Here is a 20,258-nt window from a genome sequence, read left to right as displayed (position 1 = left end):
TGACCAGAGCCGCAGGTCCATCCCAAAGCACAACAGTCACCTTCTGCACTTTCTTTTCTTCCTTCGTGGCCATAAAGAATCCATGTATTTGAAGAAGCATTTTTCCTCCGTTGTGCACCAGTGGTTAATTCACCACACTGAGAAAAGCACTACTTAGAGATCAATTTTACAGCTGGAATTGAAAAAAATACAAAGAATAACCACTCTATTCCAGACATGATGGCAGAGCGTGGATTTGAAGCAGTCTCAGACTGCGGAGATGTCACTGCCCGCACCTCCAGCAGCAGCCACTGGCCCCATGACTTCCAGAGGTACAGGAATGGCACACAGAACCAGCGGGGTTTGTTGGAGGTGTGCTCCATCTCATTGTCTTCCATCCATAATCTTACTGTTGTTCCAGCACCCAAATTAGGATACATCAAGATGATAACAAGACTGCAACACATTTAAAAAATAAAATCCAACGGTGCTGTAATATTTGTGTTGCTCCATTTCCCACTGCTAACTTTCTAAGACAAGGGTGTCAGTTCTTGCAGAGATGCAAAGAGCTGAGTACATAACCAAACACACAATGCACTTACTCCAACAGGCAATCCCTGGAAGGACTTTTTGCATCATGGTCACGATGCACGGGAAGAGCACAATGACATCCTCATCTGGGTCCTCTTGTGGCCAGCTGCCCCCAAAGTCTCCTTGTGCCCACTGCTGCTAAGGACTGCCAGGTTCTGATGACTTTGAGTATGAAGAATGAATCAAGCTGTCCAGAGCTGGAGGTTACACAGCCAACAAGAGAGAGGTGAGACAACACAGGTGGTCAGGAAGAGACCGAATGGGAAAAACACGTGATGAAATACACATGACAGGAGTGGCACCAACCCCCTCATCTCTGTGCTGGTACTGAGATGCTAAAAGCAAACAGTAAGAAAGCAAGATGTTCTTTCTCTGCTGCTCCTGAACACAGAGCCCATCTGGCAAAGCTCACAGATCTGCTGTCCAGCTATATTTTGAATGCTTTTACATTCCCCAAATTGGCTATGTCTTCTGATATAACTCAGTACATCATACTTCACAGAGGATAAGTAACTTCCTTTGCATATCTGTGAGCACAGAGCACCATGAAGCTACCCAGAACTGGTACTCACAGCAAAAGAACTAAATAGAGGTCTGCCCTCTCTCTCTACTTGTTTTTCACCTAAACACCAAGCTGGCTGAAATGGTGTCTACAATGGTGTCCTTTATGTCTACCAGTGCATCTCAGCCTTATTTTGAGCAAACAGAACATTTCAGCGCTGCCGACAGTACAGTGCTTTAACAGCCACTTACTGAGATCTGCAGGGGTGGCTGAAATCTGCCACCACATTAATCTCATCCTGTAATTAGCTACCTGGGGAAGACATGTATTATTCAGAGGACCTAGGTTAAAGAAAAAATAGCCCCAAGGGTGCAAAACTTCTGACATTCCTCCCTTCCCAACAGCAAGAAGGGATGCACATCCCTCACTGCACTGACACAACATGGGACAGTTTTGCTCTGTGTGCTGCAAAGCGCAGTCCTGACAGATGAACTGAAACATCACTGCAGAAATCAAAACGGCTTCTGATACGAGCACAAACCCCTGCACATAAAGATCTCCAGCAGCACGTTATAAAGAGGCTGCAAGGTATCATACAATATTTATGAGCACGAGATATCTACTATAGATTAATTCATAAATCCCCCATCCATAATTTATAGTCTATTTACAGAGCAGAACAGTCATTGCACAGCAACCACCACAAATGCATTCACTTAAACTTCAGGGCATTTGTAATGACTGCTCGGAAATAAGAAGGCCATAACAAAGCAGGCACAGTTGAGGACTGAAATGCACAGGAGTATAAAGAAAGGAAAGGCATTTTTAAGGCAACTGATGTGCTATAAATTTTTAATGCTCTATAAAATCTTTCATTTACTTAGAAATATTTATATAACATTAAGTGCATTACTCCAACTCAAAGGAAGAATTAGTCTTAACGTGTTTCATGGAGCACTTGGATTTTCTACCCTGGATTTTACCTCCATACTTAACCCAGCACAAATTATTGTCTAAGATTATTCGTATCAAAGCAGCACACCTTCACTTTCTCAAAAATCATCCCTGAACACAACTGCTGTCTCCAGGGGATCATCCCAAGCATCCGTCCATTAGGCTTTTAGGGTAGTGTGCAATAAATCGGATGATTAAAACCTGAACAGCTCAGTAATTCATGCACGTGCAATGCACACTCCTGTACATGGAAGTGCCTGAAGGCCTTGCTCAGTACAGGGTTCCTTCTCCTCCACCAGCTGGCTGGAGGAAGACACTTGGCCACAGGGCTCTTATACCAGACAGCAGGTTCCCACCAGAAAACTGACATGCTAGAAAGCTGTGGTGTTCCTGCAGCTCACGAGGCCTGGGTTACACAAGGAGTTTGGGTTTCTGGTTCAGTTGCTGTGATAACTGACAGGTGCAGCTCAACACAGGGCCACAGCTCTCGTTACTCAGCTAATTGAGCTTCCTGGGACAATGTACATCATTCTCTTTTTGACGATGGATTTTGTTCATTAAATGTCTTCACAATGATCCTTTGCATACACGCAAAGGTTTAAAGTTGCTGTTAATTTTAACAAGCTCTCAAAACGAGAAAGAAAGGTCTGGGGATTTTTTTGTTTTTGTACAAGTCCGCATTCACCTCCCAGCCAGAGCCGTACCAATGAGTGTCAGAGATGGGACACAGCTGTCCAGGAGTGCAATCTGCCCTGCACACAAGGCTGCACAGGGAAAGAAACAGCAGAGAAGTATATTACTGACAGTGGAATATGTCACATCTCCAGCACAGCTCCCCAGCAATCTGTCACCAAGCCATCAGTGCAGCGACAGCCGCCTGGTTCTGCTGGTGGCACTGCCACTCAGGGATGAGCTCTGTTGTTCACATTGTTTTGGTAAGGAGCTACAGCTAATTAGTTATCTAAACCTTACTTATCTGAGGTTCAATCATCTCACCATGATCTCTGCCACATCTATCAGAACTGCTTGTGTTTGCAGCACTAGATCTGGGAGGTAAATCCTCCAGCATGGTGTTTTTCACTCTTCTAGTCACGTTTAATTGGCTGCCACAGACAAAGCTTATTTATGTATTTCAGCTTCTTTAGTCTCTGGTCACTGCTCTAGTTTTCGTTAACACAATCCATCACATGAAGCAGTGGGTTATTTAAGAAGATCAGTGAGACTTACCACCAGAACCACGCTCACAGTCACAAATGAAATCACTGTGTTTTAGAAATCAGTTGAGCATGAACTTGGAAAGTTACACGGAACGTGTTCCCTTGGTCTGTTTCACATAGCTGTGTAGATGGGAGCCCAAAAGAGTCCATCCGACAATGCTTAACGTATCAGAAGGACAAGCCTCCACCTACAAAATCTGCTGTTACGTGTGACACGCATTCATCTTTTAAAAGAAAGAGAAATCCTTAAATGAAACAGGAAAACAAAACAGATTAGGCATGCCGTTCTGTTGGCAATACCTCGACCAATTGATGTCAGTTATGATTATTCCCATGCCCCCATGAAACCAGCCCTCTCTCACACAGGTAAAGGGGGACATTGATGGCAGGGACACCTCAGCACTGACACAGCTCAGGTTTCTGGACAAAGAGCCAACTGCCTGACCGCACATCCAGTGGAAGTCTGTGACGTTCAATGCTGCTTCAAAACACAAGCCTCACAGCCATCAAAGAGCAACAAGAGAAAAGTCATTTTTCATTATACTTTCAAGATGCTGCTGAGACAAAGCTATTAAACCGAGTGCCTGATATATGCAAAAGGTTGAACCATTCCACACACACTCCTTGCGCTGCCTCTGCAATGAACAAAGGTCACTGATGACAACAGGAGGCAGAAATTGGGCTATTTTCTTTGGAGAGGTTGGAGTACATCTGCCAACTTGCTTCAAGCCGTGTTCACTACCTAACAGGAATATTCTGGCCCTTGATAAATCATTTTTCAAGCCAAGACGGAACAGCTATCTCTAAACCCACCTTATTGTTGCTCCAATGGGCTGACTTATTAAGAAATCCACTTCAGCTCTCACTTCCCAACTCACTGCTGGTGACTTTGGAGAAAAAAATTTCCCACCCACCACAGAGGCTTTCCCCTGGATACTGGCAGAGCTTAATGCTAATCTGCAGAACATGAGTTAAGAGTAAGTCAGTGTGTCAAGTGTAAATATTCTGTGTCCAGACGTGCTTCAAGTTCAAGGCACAGGGGAACTTCTCCAGAAGCACTATGCTCCCCAAGCCTCACTGACAAAAGTACACACAAGATCTTGGATCAAAGGAGGATAATCAGAAGCCAGACTGGTATTCACGAAAGGAGAAGCAAAGCATTTGGCACATGCATGCAATTGAACTGCACGTGGACCTACTGTGGGTGCAGTGGGCTGTATGCCACTTACCCTGGGAACTGGTAGCATCCACCTTTCCAAAGCTGCTGGCACCAACCAGCGACTGCTGCCACCAATCCATGCATCTTAGTAATCACCTGCATACTCGTGAAAACTGCACTGTAGTGTTCATCTTCAAGAAGAACTGACTGAGAGAAATTAGTAATAAAATGCAAGAATGTTTAATTGGCATATTGTTAGCAGAAGGACATAAATTGCCAACTATAACACACCAGATAAATAAGCATTGCTAGCTTGCTGAGGACTGAAGCGTTATCATGCATTTCACATGGAGATTTAATTATTCAGAAAGCAAATGAATTATTTTCAAGCTTGCATTTCCTTGTTTCATGTTGTCCTTGTGGCTTTTAAGTATGTTTCCAAAATCTTTTTAAATCCAAGCACTCAGAATTCAGCTTTTCTGTTCTTCTATGACAGCATGGAGCTGGGAACAGAAATCGTTGTCTCACTTTTAAGATCTGCAAGACTCAAATCATACTTGTAAAATCTAAAAATGTCAAGCCTTCAGCAACACAACCAATACCTTTCCATAGGAAGAGCCTGTTGCTGTCAATGTCAATCATATCAACGGATTTAAATACAGTATATTTAGCATTAGCACTTTTTAGCTCCTCAACTCAAGCAAGAGGTTAGCCAAATTTAGATCTCAACAACCACCGTGTGGTTGGATCAATTTAATCACTTTTAATTTTTTCAAATCTACCAAGACCTTGAGTGAGAAAGACCAATCAGAATGGGCAGCTCTGCTTCTGAGACAGATAATCCCCACACTCTTCCCTGACCCATAATTTGCAAGCTTACAGATACCCACCCCTAGTTGCTTCTTCCAGTTCCACTTATAAAAACTATTTTTTAGCTGGAGCAAATTTTAAAATGCAAGTAAAATCAAAAATGCAATCTCCAATGTTACCAAATCTAATGAGTTGTTTAATTACCCTTGAAACAAGACCTTGTGAAGATCCAACAAACTTTAAAGTGCTGCGTCACCAAATCAACAACCACAGAGATTGCTTGCAACACCCAGGTGCAACAATCTGATCGTGGGACACCAGAGCAAGGTGAGGACTTGGCCATTAACTGGCAGACAGTAAAGAAACTTCAGCTTTTCTGCTCTCATGCTTTTCATCAGGGAAGGAGCCTTGCTAAGAGGGGAGCTTCCCAAAACACAGCGTTCAGTGTATTCAGCTCATCTGCTGGATGGCACAGAGCACGATAACGGCCATTAAGGCACTGACTCCTGTGACACAAACATGCATTTCAAGAGAAAATACTTCCAACAGAGCTATGAAAATCCATCAAACAGTAACTACTTCCCTTGTGATCATTCTACCTTTGCTTAAATGGCCTAAACTAAGTCTATATAGAAATACCAGTGATGAGTTCAAGAGCCCATTTACTGAAAGAGAAAGAAAGTTAATCAGAACACTAAACAAAACATTTGCACCTCTCACCAGGTTTTAATTCCACACAAGTATTCCTCACACACACTCAGATTAGCCTCCCCAGCCATCTCTAGCACAATGGAGATGCTGACAGGCCCTTGATGATAGTGGCAAAAAAGCACAATAATTACTTTTCACCTTCGTTAAGATAATCTTCCCGTTATTTGTGAAGCTCTTAACGCAGTGTAAAATGACAGCCTTGCAGCATTCTCAATTACAGCACATCTGAGCATCTGCCCATCGTTCCATCAGGCATGTGCACTCTCCCTTGTTTCACAGCGCCACTGAATCCTCTGAGATGGAAGGAGGATGCCCTGCAGTAACAAAACATGGAGCAAAACCCATCCTGAGCACCAAACGGTGGCTCAAGAAACAGCACCTAACCCTAACTGTAAAACCCACGTGGTACCACACGAAACATCCTCCAAACGACCTCCAAACAGCAAACTCCATGGGCTGTTTGCCCCTGAGCCCAGCAGGAGCAGAATTTGTTCTGTTAAACTCTGATGCTGGGAAAGGACCACAGTTTTAGGAAGTCGGGACACCTCTCACTCACCTCTTCATGCATTTGCAGATCTCACGCATCACACAGGGTGGTAAAACCTCACATAATAGAGGGAGTTGCTCCGAATTCACGGATTGACTTCAAGAATTCTCTTTTCAAATCTTCATTAGGAATGAGAACTGCTTCTCTTACAGCTCCTCTTTCAGTTACTTCATTTAACAAACAAAATCCCTCCCATGGACTTTTTCTCCCCAAGTTCACATAATGCTTTTCTGCATAGGGGAAGCTATGGAGGGAATTACTTTTCTCAGGACAAAACCAATCCCTAGAAATTTTTTATTAATTTGCAGCTTGATGCACGAAAAGGGAGCTTGAGAAATCACCAGAAGTGGTAAATAAATGATTCATGTGGGTTGGTTTTGCATGAATAAATTATTTGTTCCTTCTCTGTGCTTCATTTGAGAGAAGAATGCAAAATTAATGCTATCCTATGCAAATAGAAAACCTTTTATACAATTCTGACATGATTATAGGTGTTTGTAAAGAAACACATACTTGGTTTTTGGAAGCAAAAAGTCTTGGTAGCATGTTAGTGCCACGGAATGAAAGATTCAAACAATAAAGGACGTCATCTGAGGATGTTCAGTATGGAGACTTACACAGTTTTAGTATTTCTCTCTTCCTAAACTGCTTTCTTCCTCCTGGGAGGTGATCGGTACCCAAAACACCACATCCCTACAGCCAGTGCTTTGCCACAGCCTGCAGTGCAAAGGAGACTGCTGCCTATTGTAGGAAGACACGTGTCCCAGAAGGTTCTCATTAATGCCAATAAAACTGATGGCATTTAAACGGTCCTGTAGCCAAGGAAACAGAGGAGCACCTGACAAGTGCCGTGCCAGCTTCCTGCTCAGGAGGCAGCTGGATGAAGCAGCACAGCCCAATCACATCACAGGTGAAGGCAGAATTACCCTCAGGACATCAGGCCTCCATCACGAGGGTCCCTGCCGACTTACCAGGAGCACATCTCTCAGTCATCTTCGGGATCCCAGCTGAGCTCACAGCACAGCAGCTGTTTTCTAGCACCCGCTGCCCACGTGAATGGATGCACCCATCCAGCAGCTTTCATAACTGATTTAAATGGGATTTTATACCACAGGCAACAAAAAGGAGAATTAATTTAGATTTCTCAGCTTTTCAACCAGCTGCTCACCACTAAGAAATCCTGTTAACAGGATTTCATCAGAATAGCTGTCCAAAATTTTGGAAAAAAAAAAAACATCCTTCGCAAGTTTCAAGAACTTACATGTTCTTGAAGAAGGTTCTTGAAGAACACGTAAGAATGAAGAAATTATCAAGCTGGAAATTACTCATTTGTGAATATGAAGGTACAGAACAGTTCAAACCTGAAGATTGCACTGAATCTGCAACACTAGCAAAGTATAAATAAATGTTACACCATAAAGCTAACAAGAATTACAGAATTTGTGCTGTCAACTACAATATTCTCTACAGCAGTATTTCCTCAGACATACTGAAGTAAAACACGAAGCCCTTCAAGAACATTACTTAATGCCTTCTTTTAGATAATTCAGAATGAATCAAATTAGCATCTCCCACTTGATCAGTAAAGAGTGTTTCAGGTTTGCTCACACAGCACTTTGGCATGTTAGCAAGTATTTTCCCCAGGACAGTTCTGCTGTCACCCTGTCCCTAAGAACAGCCATCTCTGTTCACGATGGACACCACTGGGAGGATTCAATGCATGCACGCATCCTGAGGGCTTGAGCAGTGCTCTGCAGCAGAGCTCAGGGCTGCCCCCAGCCCACTGCTCAGACACAGCCTCTCCTACAGCACAGCCCTCGCTCACTGCCCTGCTGCATGGCATCGCATACCAGCCAGCACCCTCACATGACCAAGAGGCTTTGTCTATTCTAATTACTACACATGGCCAAGGACCTAACAGTTATCAATCTTCTTCTCAATTGCAAATTCAGACAGCTGTATCTCATGGTATGCAGATCGCTGCATAGCAACCCCATCTTTGTTCCCAGCAGCAATTCCTCTGGGACAACAGTCTCTATATATCTACAATGAAAGATGGAATTCCATCTTCAACATCTGATGCCCATTTAATTCAGTTGATAGGAACTAGTTATTTGACAGGTCTGTTCATATGGCAGTGGGATACGTCTCAAGCTCCAGCCATCCATTGCCCACTCTTGTCTCTGGGGCTTCCTCAGCACTAGGAAACACCCACAGGAGCAGGCAGCTAAGTTCCAGCTGCCTTGTGGGTCTCCTCCAACTTGGAATATTCTATGTAGACCACAGAACCACAGAGGTTTGAAAAGACCTCCAAGATCTCCAAGCCCAGCCCACCCCTACCATACCCACTGCCCACATCCCTCAGGTCACATCTCCATGTTTCTTGAACACCTTCAGGGACGGTGCCCCCACCACCCCCTGAGCAGCCCATGCCAGCACCTGACAGCTCTCTGGAGAAGATGCTGTTCCTAATATCCCACCTGGAATCTGCCTTGGTGCAAAGCGTGGTCAACCCCTCTCATCCTATTGCTGTTAGCCAGGAGCAGAGGCTGATCTCCCTCTTGCCACAACCTCTGCTCAGGCAGCTATAGAGAGAGATGAGGCCTCCCCTGAACTCCTCTTCTCCAGACTGAAGCACTCCAGCCCCCTCAGCTGCTCCCCGTTAGACCAGTGCTCCAGACCCTGCACAGCTCCACTGTCCCCTACTCTGAGATGCTACACACTGTGTGGTGACAAGCAAGCCAGACGTAAAACAAGCAGAGCACACTGCTGTTGCACTCCTAGCTTCAATGCCCTTGCTAGGAATCAGAGGGAACTGCTCCAAACATTTTGTTTCTGTATACAACGTGGCTGCTAAAATTCAAAACAGACAATTTAGTGGGTGGATCTGTAATTAAATTATTATGGCTCGTATCTAATTAAAACAGATTTCAAGGCGCATTTCAAGCTGTGGCTGGATGTCAGTCTGAAGTTGTCTCGCACAGCTTGGCAGCAATCAGACTGAAGGAGGGCAGAGAGGCAGCATCCAAGACTGAGGAAAGGAGGATCTAAAAATAAAAACGTTCTGGAATGGCTGCCTCCCACTTTGAACCCAGCTCTTCACTACTGCCACGACACCATCCCACACCACAGATTTCTCCAACAGGCATTGAGACTCCCAGGAAGGAATAATAAACAACTACAAGGGTACAAATCACGGCGGCGGCTCAGTTCTATACATAGTTCAGCAGAAGCAGATGAATAAGTCCTTCCAGTTTATCAGAAAACTGTTTCACGGAGGGGATATAATTACAAGTCAGACGATACAGAAATGCGTAGCCTGGCAAGGCACACCACAGAAATGATGATCCTAAAGTGATAAAACCCTGTGACGCAGCACCCAGCATGGCTGTTGGCATCTTGCTGCCAGCAAGGAAGTCAGGACAGGGCAGAGTGTGATGTGCCAGCACAGGACAGATCCCCTCGGTCCTTTGAATGTAATCTTGAAGGTAACCACACACTTCTACTGCTCTGCACCACGTCTTGCAGCTCTAAATGGGAAACCAAAAAAAGAAAAGCTAACATAAAGTGAGAACTCCATGTTCCACAAAGATTTTGGGTCAACGACTGAATAGCAGCAGTTTTTCCATATTATCACAAAATATGCATTTGAACTTAAGAAGTACTCAAAAGTCAGATGTCGACAGAACTGCTGTTTGGACAGCAGGTTATGATGAGTTGGCCCTTACCAACACACTGCTCTGAGATGTTGATTAATTTGCTATTGACCCAAGCCTTTGAAATAACCAGGGAAAAATGCAGGGCCTGACTCAGCCAAGAAGCACTAATCCAAGAGAGCACTGAAATCAGCCCTGCTTCACAGGTCTCTAGGGGCATCCTGGTAACTTTCGTGTCACATGCTCACATATGGTGCAGCACAGTGTTATCCCATACAAAACTCTCAAGGACAAAGCCAGGACCACTCCTCTGTTCCTTTACTCCCCAAAGCAAACATTCACTTTCCTTCACAAAACTCAAAAATGCTTTTATCACCCTTGTGGGGACCTCTTTGGACATTTTCTTCATCTTGCACATAGAAGTGGGAGATAACCATTTTACTCATCAATCGCTGTCTGCCTTATAAATCCTCACTATAGATTGGCTGGGCCCAATTTTTGCATCACATTACCTGTTCCCTCTGGGTTCTATTGAATCACTGTATATGTTTTATTGTCTGCTGGATCCCCTGCAGAACGTGCACATAGCTGAACACAGCAACTTTCACACAGAACAAGCACACATCCATGCACACAGCACTTGTTGGGTTGGGAGATGTCCCTGCCCTTCACCAAGCACCTCATCTCTTTTTCCTGCACTTCTCCACGTGCACCTCCACACCCCTGAACTGCCATTGCACACAACAGCCTTGTTCACTGCAGAATATCTACACACACCTGCTATTTCAGACCTCGAACCAAGGGCTCTGACTGCCGCCGCTGCAAAGTAATTAAGCTGGTGAAGCCATCAGTGACTTGAAGTGATCTTTCATTAACAAAGAGAACGCAATTATTTTTTTGCCATCTTCCCTTACTGCATTAGTCTGACACACAGGAGCTGATTTCTCAGACAGCTCTCTGCCCCTTGGACCTGGACACCCTCCTCCACACAGCTCTGCCCACTGCAGCAGGACATGAGCAAGTCCAAGCCTAGCATGCTGAGTGGTACAGATGAAATTACAAAGTAATTATTGATACTAATTAAGGAAAAATTGGCCAATGGCTTCTTTCACAGCATCATTAAGGCTAAGGAATGACAGCTAAGTTCATCTGGACCAGCCACCAACCCACACGTGCAACCACTCCTGTGTCACTCAATGTGATCTCCACCTTCCTCTTCAACACCGCCTCCCTGAGACTCGCAGATTTGCTCTAATAAGCAGAGGCATAGGGAGAGAGATAGAAACACAAATTAAGATATTTGTCATTAAAAAAGGAGAAGGTACCACTTCCCTCGGCCTCCTTGGAGCAGCCTGCAGCACCCAGCAGAGCACACAAAGCCGCCTCTCACAGAGGCTCAGTCCTGGCTGCTCACCCACCCGTTCCGAAGCTGTGTTTAAAATATTCTCGTGCTTTCCAATAATAAATGCTTACAAGTTCTGCTGCTGTTACTGGCATAGCTATTATCTTCCACTACGCAGCACGACACGCTTCATAATTTCATGAGCCTATCATTAGGGTATTAGGCAGCTTTTTTTTTTTCTTCACTAGAAGATAATAGAATGGGACTGGCAGACCAGAACGTGACTGCCCCGTAAGACAGCTATGATCAAGATGTAACAGCTCAGACAGGGACACCACCTAGATGGGGCTCGTCTGTAACTGGGACAGCCAGAAACAAAGACCAAACTGAAACGAGCACGTGTGATTCCTGACATTTATAAATGCCAAGCCTCAGCATCCTTGTACATTGTCAGTATTGAGTTTGCTGAAAGCCTTACAAGAGGTGTAACAGCAGCACAGAACAGAAATGTAAGTAATTAGATTAGACGGTGAAATCCATTTGAGATTAATTGGTAAGTAATCAACCTGACCAAGTTTATGATCCTTGAACTAAGAGCAATACAAAGGTACAATGTCAACAATTAAGTGGCAACAGCTCACGAGCAAACTCTTCTGCAGCGCAAACAAAACCCTCTTTTGTTTCGCTGGAGGCAAAGGCAGCATTGGGCAGTTTGGAAAGTGACAAGTGCACTTTCTCTTGAATGGTTCCAAAACATTAAATCAACTAATGCCTTTGCACCTGGTGTAACCTTTGGTAATTGTTGGGAGAAAAAAAAAGTGATGCTTTTCTACTGGAGTGTAGCATGTATTGTAACTTACATTGGGACGCTGGAGCAGCAGGAGGAATGTTGTGCAGGAAAAAGTGTGTTTACTTTCAAATGCATAAAAACTATATTAAAAATAACAGATGGGAAAAGAACAACTTACAGAAAAATGATAACAAAGCATCTCCCCCCCAGTTCTTCTTTTTAAATAAAGGAATTAATTTATACGAATTAGAAACTGATCCATTCTGATACAAATAGGAAGGAAAGCTTAACTCAGCTCGAGTCAAACTTGCAATTTCCAATATAGAAATTAAATTCTCCCCCACTCAGACACACTGATTTAGGAAATCTCCTACTCTCGTTTTCACTTTCCTAGGCTTTGTTTCAATTAAATGCCAACAAACATTAGGCACAGCAGCACTTGAATAATGATTAACCCCTGTTATACCACGGCTGCGTAAGGCAATCTGTTCATCCATGTTCAAGAACAGAAGAAAAGATGCTGCAGTCCTTGAGCTCAATGGAGTTATGCTGCCTTAGGGTTACTCAGGATCTGTGTCCTAGCATCAGACTTGCAATTTCTTGTAATTACTGATTTGGGGACAAAGAATCTCAAATCTGAAAGAAGCCATTAGAAATTACACAGTGGACGTCTTCCATCCGTGCTTTAAGAGCCCCACCTGCACTTCCCTTACCCAATGCTGAGCAAGAAACCCCTCTGAGCTCTTCTGAGAACTAAGCCAGGCCCTGGAGAGGGTCTGCTCAAGCATTTCCAGGGCAGACTTACACACCTGCCCCGTCGTTGCTCTGACAGAAGCAGGAATTGCATACTTACTCCTCCCCAATGCCCCAGTTTCCCTCTCCAACTCCCAAGCTGTCTGAACAAAGCACTAACTCACCAAGCTGATAAGCAATTCTTTAAGATCACTGTGGCATTCAATCATTTGTGGATCCCCGTTTTTCCAGATGCTCCCCAGCCCATTCCTCCTCTGTGCCATGATGTCTCACCAGGAGCTGCACTTCTTTTAAACCATTTTATTCCTTCATTGCCATCTCATTTGACATCTCCCTGATCTGAGCAAAAGCACAGCTGGTGTGTCTATGGTTTTTGCTCATCTTTCCCTAAATAAGAGATACATGGAGAAATTAATGAGGAAAAAAACCTTGTTTTCTTTACTAGTACTCAGGTCTTCAGCACCCTCCCACACTGAAAACCCTCAACCTTCACACCACAGTGGGTGAATAACTTGGAGAACGATTTCTTCTCATTTCTGTCTTCCCTCAGTGGTTAGAGGAAAACAGACTGAGACACTCCTATGTCTTGTCATGGGAGGCCATGAGAAGGAACAAAAATTCAAAATGCTTAACACAGGGAAAACCAGAGGCCACTAAAGGCAAGAAATCTCAGAGAGGAATGAGGAAAACACACCTTATGGCATCCATGTTCCCAGCACACATCTAGTAAAGTAATGCAGTCGATGGCGTAGAGCTTGATGGGAGCAGAGTCAACAGCAAGAAGAGCAGAGTTACATTTGCATTCGAGGAGATTAAAACAAACATGCATCTGTGCACGTAATGGTTTGCACCGCGCATGCTGAGGCACTTTGGTGTACATATTCATAAGGAAGATCTGCTGTGAAACTACCAGCACGTCTTCATAGCACAGAAATTCCTACTGAATTCTGAACAAGATAACTTAGAATTCTGCTAACCTCGTGCTGATGCCTGACGTACCAGCAAGTCACAGAAAAAAAGGTTTTAATTGCGGCGCCTGGTGCAGTTTTATGACTGAGGGAAACAAATTCCCATCGACTCTGACTGACGCCTCTGCAAACTGCATTAGCTTTGTTTGCAATCATCACATCAAAACAGACTTGGATGTTCCCATTCAGATCAGCCCCATAATTAAACGCCCAGAAAACATCTTCTTCCTACAGCACCATTTTGAAGCCGTCTCTTCATTTTGCATTAGGAATTCCTTCTCATTTTGAAACATACAGTATTTGTCTCCCAGAAAAACAGTGCTTTCTCCATCTTCTTTACAGTAGCCCAGGAATGGCAAAACAACACCTCTCCTGAAATCCTGTACTGCCTTGCAGTACTTCAAAACAAAGGCTGTGCTCTCCATACACAGCACAGTTTTGGAGCTGCCTTTACTTGCAGAAAGCCATTTCCAGCCCCAGCAACCAACTCCACTTACTCTCTTCCATGCTGAAATTTGAGCAGCAGGCAGTGGGAAAGATGCAGGAAGGTCAGCGGTGTGATTGGGTGCAGACGTCATGATTTCACAGGTTGTCAATTCATCACCAGAACTCCCCATGGAGGCACTCGGGGCCAAAGGAGCAGAGCTGCCCTCCTCCCACAGCCTGCTCCTCTCACATCCCAGAGTCACACACAGACAATGAGAGCAAACTGGTTTATTCTCTACTTTCAGCAGATGCAGTTATGCTCAAAGATGCTGCCCTACCAGAGAAAACAACAGGTTCAGAAGTAACAGAGGCGGGCTTGTGTCAGCCTGTGCTGATCCCAGCAAAGGAGGGAGGGCAGCACCAGTTTTGCCTTTTTGTAATTTTTTTTCTTTTTTTTATAGCTAATAGTGAAAGAGAAAGATGCATCTGTCAGAGTCACAACAGAGCACTTGGCCTGTAACCCGCATTTCTAACTTGGGAGCAAGCACACCCACAATGGGAGCTGCTCAGAAGTTTCAATCCACCATTTAGAACCTTCTGGTGCTCAAGAAACATTGAGCTGAAAATGACTGCCGTGACTCAGAAGCAACAACCTGAGATCACCCTGGTTGGTCGCCTGCTTGCACTCCACTGCCTACTGACAGTAACGAGAACACAGTGAGGACATTTCTCTGCTCCAGCCAGAAGACAAGGGCTGACCTGCCTGTTTGCCTTCACAGTGACTGGGGCTAGCCTAGCTAGCTCACACCATTATTGGCTCACACTAAGGAGACTTAAATTGTCACGTAGTTACAAAAAGAATAAAAGCAAGAAGAGATCGAGGAAAAATGGGGACCTTCTGCAGCATCAGTTGGATTCACACGGCCACAGCCTGCAGCAGCACATGGCCACATATGTGGGAGATCCCTTAACCACAGGTGGGATCCCAGTGATCAGATTCCATCTGAGGGACCAATAGAGCAGGTTATGCAATTAATCACCTGCATTTGAAAACTCGGCTTTTTAAGTAACACAACAATCCTTTAGTTTAGCACAAGCAGACAAGTAATTATAGCCTAACCAGTACTACTGCTGTGTTCAAAGTGTAAAAGAATACACAGGCTTCCCAATGGCTTGGCACATCGCACTCACGTTCTGTTACACGGCTGTGCTGCTCAAAGAAACCTTCCAGGACCAGGACAGGAAAGGCGTTGGGCAAATCATCTGCTGCTGTGCACAAGTGCAGGACTTGATAGAGTCACAGAACAGCCTGGGTTGAAAAGGACAGCAATGATCATCAAGTTTCCACCTCCTGCTGTGTGCAGGTCACCAACCAGCAGCCCAGGCTGCCCAGAGCCACATCCAGCCCGGCCTTGAATGCCTCCAGGGCATCCACGGCCTCCTTGGGCAGCCTGTTCCAGTGACTTGCAGAAAAATATGCTGAGTTTATCAATCCAGCAGCACTCAAACCTCAGAAGCTGCACACAGAAGTATAAAACGACTGTTATGTGGAATTACCACTGTTATTAACTGAATCCACATACAACAACTGATTACCTCTGATTGGAATCGGAGCAGATGAGGTGATCAGTCTCCTTTTTGCAATGGCAGTGCTTTGAGCCAACTGGTAGTGGCCCAAATGGAAAAAGAACATAATTGCAATCAAACAGAGCAAAACCCCAAAACGGTGCAACGCAGAGCCTCTCCTGTTGTGTGGCATTTTGGAATATGAGAGATGTTTCTGGCACAGGTTGGCACCAAGATGAGCCATTTCTCTCAGCTCTTCTTTGCTTGCTGTGAAAAATAATGATCTGTTGATCTTGGTTTGTCATTCAAACTGTGTACCCACTAAGTCAGCATCTGTCTCCTTAGCAGATCTTTTTTGATGTTTGCCAACTGTCAGAACAGAAGAGAAACAATAACTCCAAAAAAAAAAACACCAAAAAACAACAAACCCTCCCAGAAATGCTTTCAAAATGACATTTGTCAAAAAGCCCTGACAATAACACGCTCATTTCAGCACTCATCCACAACGATACCACGGCCATGTTCGTGTCCACATAAAAAAAATCAGAACTGTATACTGACTTCTCAGAGCAGGTAGCAGCAGTCAGTAATGAAACGGGTGCAGGGTGAGGGCTGTGTGCTGCTGCTCAGCAGATGAAATTGGTTCATAGAAAAAAAATTAACAGAACCATTGGTGCTTTCAGAATGCAAAGGCCTTTTTATATTTTGGAAAGCAGAGCCTAAGGTGTCTACGAAAGAATGTTCTTCACAAACCAAGGGACAGCCTGCACACTTTGAGAGCTAAGGCTGATTCCCACAATTACACTCCATTTTCCCATCCACACTCATCCCTTGCTTAATTAATGCATCCCATTAAGCACTGAAAGCAAAGAGATTGTTGCTGTTAATCGGTCAGCATCAGAAATCTCTCCAAGCAGGCTTTTAATTTTACACTGAACTCTTTCAGTGCCTTCTCTCCAAAGTTTGCAATCCCAAATGAAAGGCTCCCAGCTGAGGATCACAGTGCCTGTCCGTGCCAAAGGAAACCGGCAGCAGTTGGCCAAAGCTGCACGAGAAAGCAGAAACAGGCTCCAGTGCCACACATACAGCAGGGGACACGACTGCAGACTCAGAGCTCCAGCTGACGCGTGCTTCTGGATGGAGATGGAAAAGTTTGGGGAGCAATTGATTTGGGAGAAGTTGCTAAAAGCTGTGAGATGAGCCCACAAGTGATGTCAGTGTGGGCTTCCTCGTGCTTTTCTGCCCTGCATCTGGCCTATCCGCAGTGGCACATCAATGCATGTTAACAGGTTCTGCGCGGTGCAGCTGGAGAGGGGAAGGAGCCAGGAAATCTGTCCTCTCCTGGGCAGGCCCTGGCTCTCCAACAAAGCAGAGCAGGGGCTGGCGAGGCTGTGAATTGGCCCTCTGTGCCCAGCTGCCCTCACACACACACTCACACATTCACTCGGCTGCCAGCTACTGCGGTGGCACCAGAGAAAAGTGAAGGGAAGCTTTTATGCTCTTTGCAGTTCAGCCGGTGCCCTGAAAGAGGCAGACAGATCCCCAAACATGGCTTCTGTGCGCAGGGCAGAGATGAATAGCTCAGGAAGCACTTCCACAGCCCAGGCCTGAAAACCACAGCCTCTGCCAGCACTGCCAGCAACAATCTCCAGCCCGAAACATCTCACCCTGGAGCAGAAATCCCAGTTTGCTGACAGCCTTGGTTAGCTATGCAGGATCATTAAAATCACCCTAAGGACACTGACTGCTTATTTAGCGTGAACTCTCAGTTCTGGTGAGAAAACGAAGGTACCCGATTTGGGAGCAGGTTTATCCTCAGCTCCCCATCCACAAGCTGGACAGCTTCCCCACCATCCATCCCCTCCAGCCACTGCTGTGTCCCAGCAGGAGCAGAGGAGCACACAGAACCCGCTCATTGATCAGAGACCTTTGGCTGCTTATGGAGGTGCAGAGGGCAGAATGGCACACGGTGCCCTGCAGCTCTTGCTCCACGGAAAGCCTAGGGTAGAACATCCCTCAAATGCATGGAAGCAGTCCTCTGTGCCTTGTAACCTGGTCCTGGAGAGAGGTGCTTCCATGCTAGGCAGGAAGGTTGTGGTTACAAAGGTGAAGGAGTGGGAAGAAAGAAATTAATGCAGTTTTAAGAAAACAGAGGAATTTGCCAGCACTGACTTTCCCTCATACTTTGCCACTACAATAAATAAGGTTTTGTTAGACAGAAACAACACCCTTGCAAGTTCTTTGCTTCTGGATGACCCACAGTCAGACATACAAGCACTCGTGTAAGTGCTATTTACAAGCACTGCCACGCTTGTCAAAAGATGAATTTGCATGCTCCAGACACATAATGCCGGTAACAAAAAGATTATACATCCTTGTCAAAAGAGAAGAATGAGTAACTACTGACTCCAGTGGCCGCTGATCCCAGAGAACATAACTAACTTGAGCAGAATCTGCATACATGGGCACTGGGCACTAGAGAAGATGAACGTACACATGGCCAGCACAAGATCCTTACCTACCCTGGCTGACTTCTGTGTCACACTGTGCCACATGGGCACCAATTGTGTTTTCCAGAACCGGATTTAAATTCATGCCTTATCACCACATGTGGTCCTAAGGAATGAAGCAATAGCTGCTGACAATGCTAAGACACCCATCGCTACCAGTCAGTAAGCCTTACTTTTCCAACCTGTTTGGAGATTCCACTGGTAACTGCTGCCCTGAGCTTGCTGATGGCTTTCTTTCCCTTTGGCTGCTCTGAGTATTTCTTTTTGGAGCAAAAGTTTTCATCTGCTTGGAGTGTTATTATTTACAGCAATCAATATTGCCACAGAAAGCAAATGGTTACCTCACATGTACTCACTGACAAGAAAACTGAAGCAAATTCAACATTTTGGGTGACACAGAATTTTTGAACGCCTTACTCCAAATATAAGCTGAATGATGTAATTTCTCAGCAATGAAGTATTTATGTGACCAGCTGAGAAGGCATCTCCCCTTATTTCTGACTCGCGCTGACCGGAGGCTGTACATAACATCAGCATGAAGGAGAAAGCATGTCCAGCATGCAGCACTCTTAGTATGGTTATGGACAAGGATTCTGGAGGCCAGAAAGCCCTGCGTACAACTCCTGCCTTCTCCTCTGACCGTAAAAGCACTCCATCCGCTTTCATCTTCTAATGACTGGTCCAACTTCTGTTCCATGACATCACAACTCATTGCTCAGACCATAATTCTGTCACACAGCATGGATTTATCACTGCAGTGTCAAATAATGGCACGTGTATTTATGTAGTAGCTACTGACATTTCAGAAATGCTTCTTTTCTTACATAAAAATTATTTATTAATCATTTTACCTCTGGCTGGTCGGCCTCCTCCCTGCCAGCACATGCCTTCTTGAAACCTCTCTTCAATGCTACACTGGAAATCACACCCCACACTGCTGGCATCCCCAGGACTTTGCTGGTAATACATCTGGTTAACTCACGTGGTGAAGTAAGAACTCCTGAGAAGTGTTTGCCGTGATGATATTGCAGTGACAATCTTTGAACTCACCTGGAAAAACAACATATGCATGTTTACTACATTATGAATTCAATTCATTACTGCATATCAATGCTTCTCTTTCACTAACGAGCAGCCTCAAGAAATCAGTGAGACTTTCTATTTCACATTAGGATCACCTTTACCTTGACAAATCTGACGAATCAGATCTAAATGTTTCCTCATCAGACAGACACAGAATACACATGCAATAGACCAAACAGCGGAGGAAAAAAGGAAAAGGCTACAGTTTTATCCACACCTGTAGCATTATTTACTACATTACACACTGCTCCTTTAACGTATAGCACTTAGTGCAATAGGGTGCTGGCTCCAGCTGGGATTCTGGGACAGTGCAGCTTGAAGTGAAGAAGCAAAACCAGGGAAAAAAACAGTCTGAAATGGAGAGAAACAAGTCCTGTTTCTCAGCTCTTGCTGTGGCAGCAAGGAAGTTAATAAAGCTGCCAATAAAACTGGCAGCCACATGCACACACCGACCTGCTATTAAAGGAGCAGAAAATACCAACTTTTCTATAGAATTTTTGAAAGCTCAACAATAGTCCTGATAAAGTTACATACTTGCTATATAATTGCATTAGAGAGCCCAGAGAAAGGTCTTACTTTTGTGCCATGCTCTATTATGTCTTTAAATAGCCTGCCACAGGCTTTGCAGCTGTATTCGGCTCTCCAGGACTTTTCCAAAAGGTTGTCCAGAACTGGAAGCTTCTACACACATAAA

General features: G+C 44.7%; 1 protein-coding gene across 21 annotated transcripts in view; it reads right to left on the bottom strand.

The window, feature by feature from the left end:
- Positions 1-20,258, bottom strand: part of LOC122162706 — a 70,488-nt gene that overhangs the window by 35,135 nt on the left and 15,095 nt on the right. For 8 of the 21 annotated variants that reach the window (XR_006169658.1, XR_006169649.1, XR_006169657.1 and 5 more), the window contains 3 exons: positions 20,141-20,245; positions 19,333-19,531; positions 582-767 (listed from right to left, as the gene is read on the bottom strand). Coding sequence is in view for 4 of the 21 variants with exons in the window: in XM_042823269.1 (XP_042679203.1) it covers positions 19,464-19,531 (68 nt within the window). In the remaining 17 variants the exon portion in view is untranslated. Of the gene's footprint in view, positions 1-40; positions 173-362; positions 436-581; positions 768-4,472; positions 4,601-19,332; positions 19,532-20,140; positions 20,246-20,258 lie in introns of those variants that run through there. The other 13 variants (XR_006169648.1, XM_042823269.1, XM_042823270.1 and 10 more) reach the window with 8 other exon arrangements.

Source organism: Centrocercus urophasianus, unplaced genomic scaffold (assembly GCF_019232065.1).
Source record: "Centrocercus urophasianus isolate 14NV4802_14NV808 unplaced genomic scaffold, USGS_Curo_1.0 seq_22, whole genome shotgun sequence".
Lineage (NCBI taxonomy): Eukaryota > Metazoa > Chordata > Aves > Galliformes > Phasianidae > Centrocercus > Centrocercus urophasianus.
This window is presented reverse-complemented; position numbering and strand designations above follow the sequence as displayed.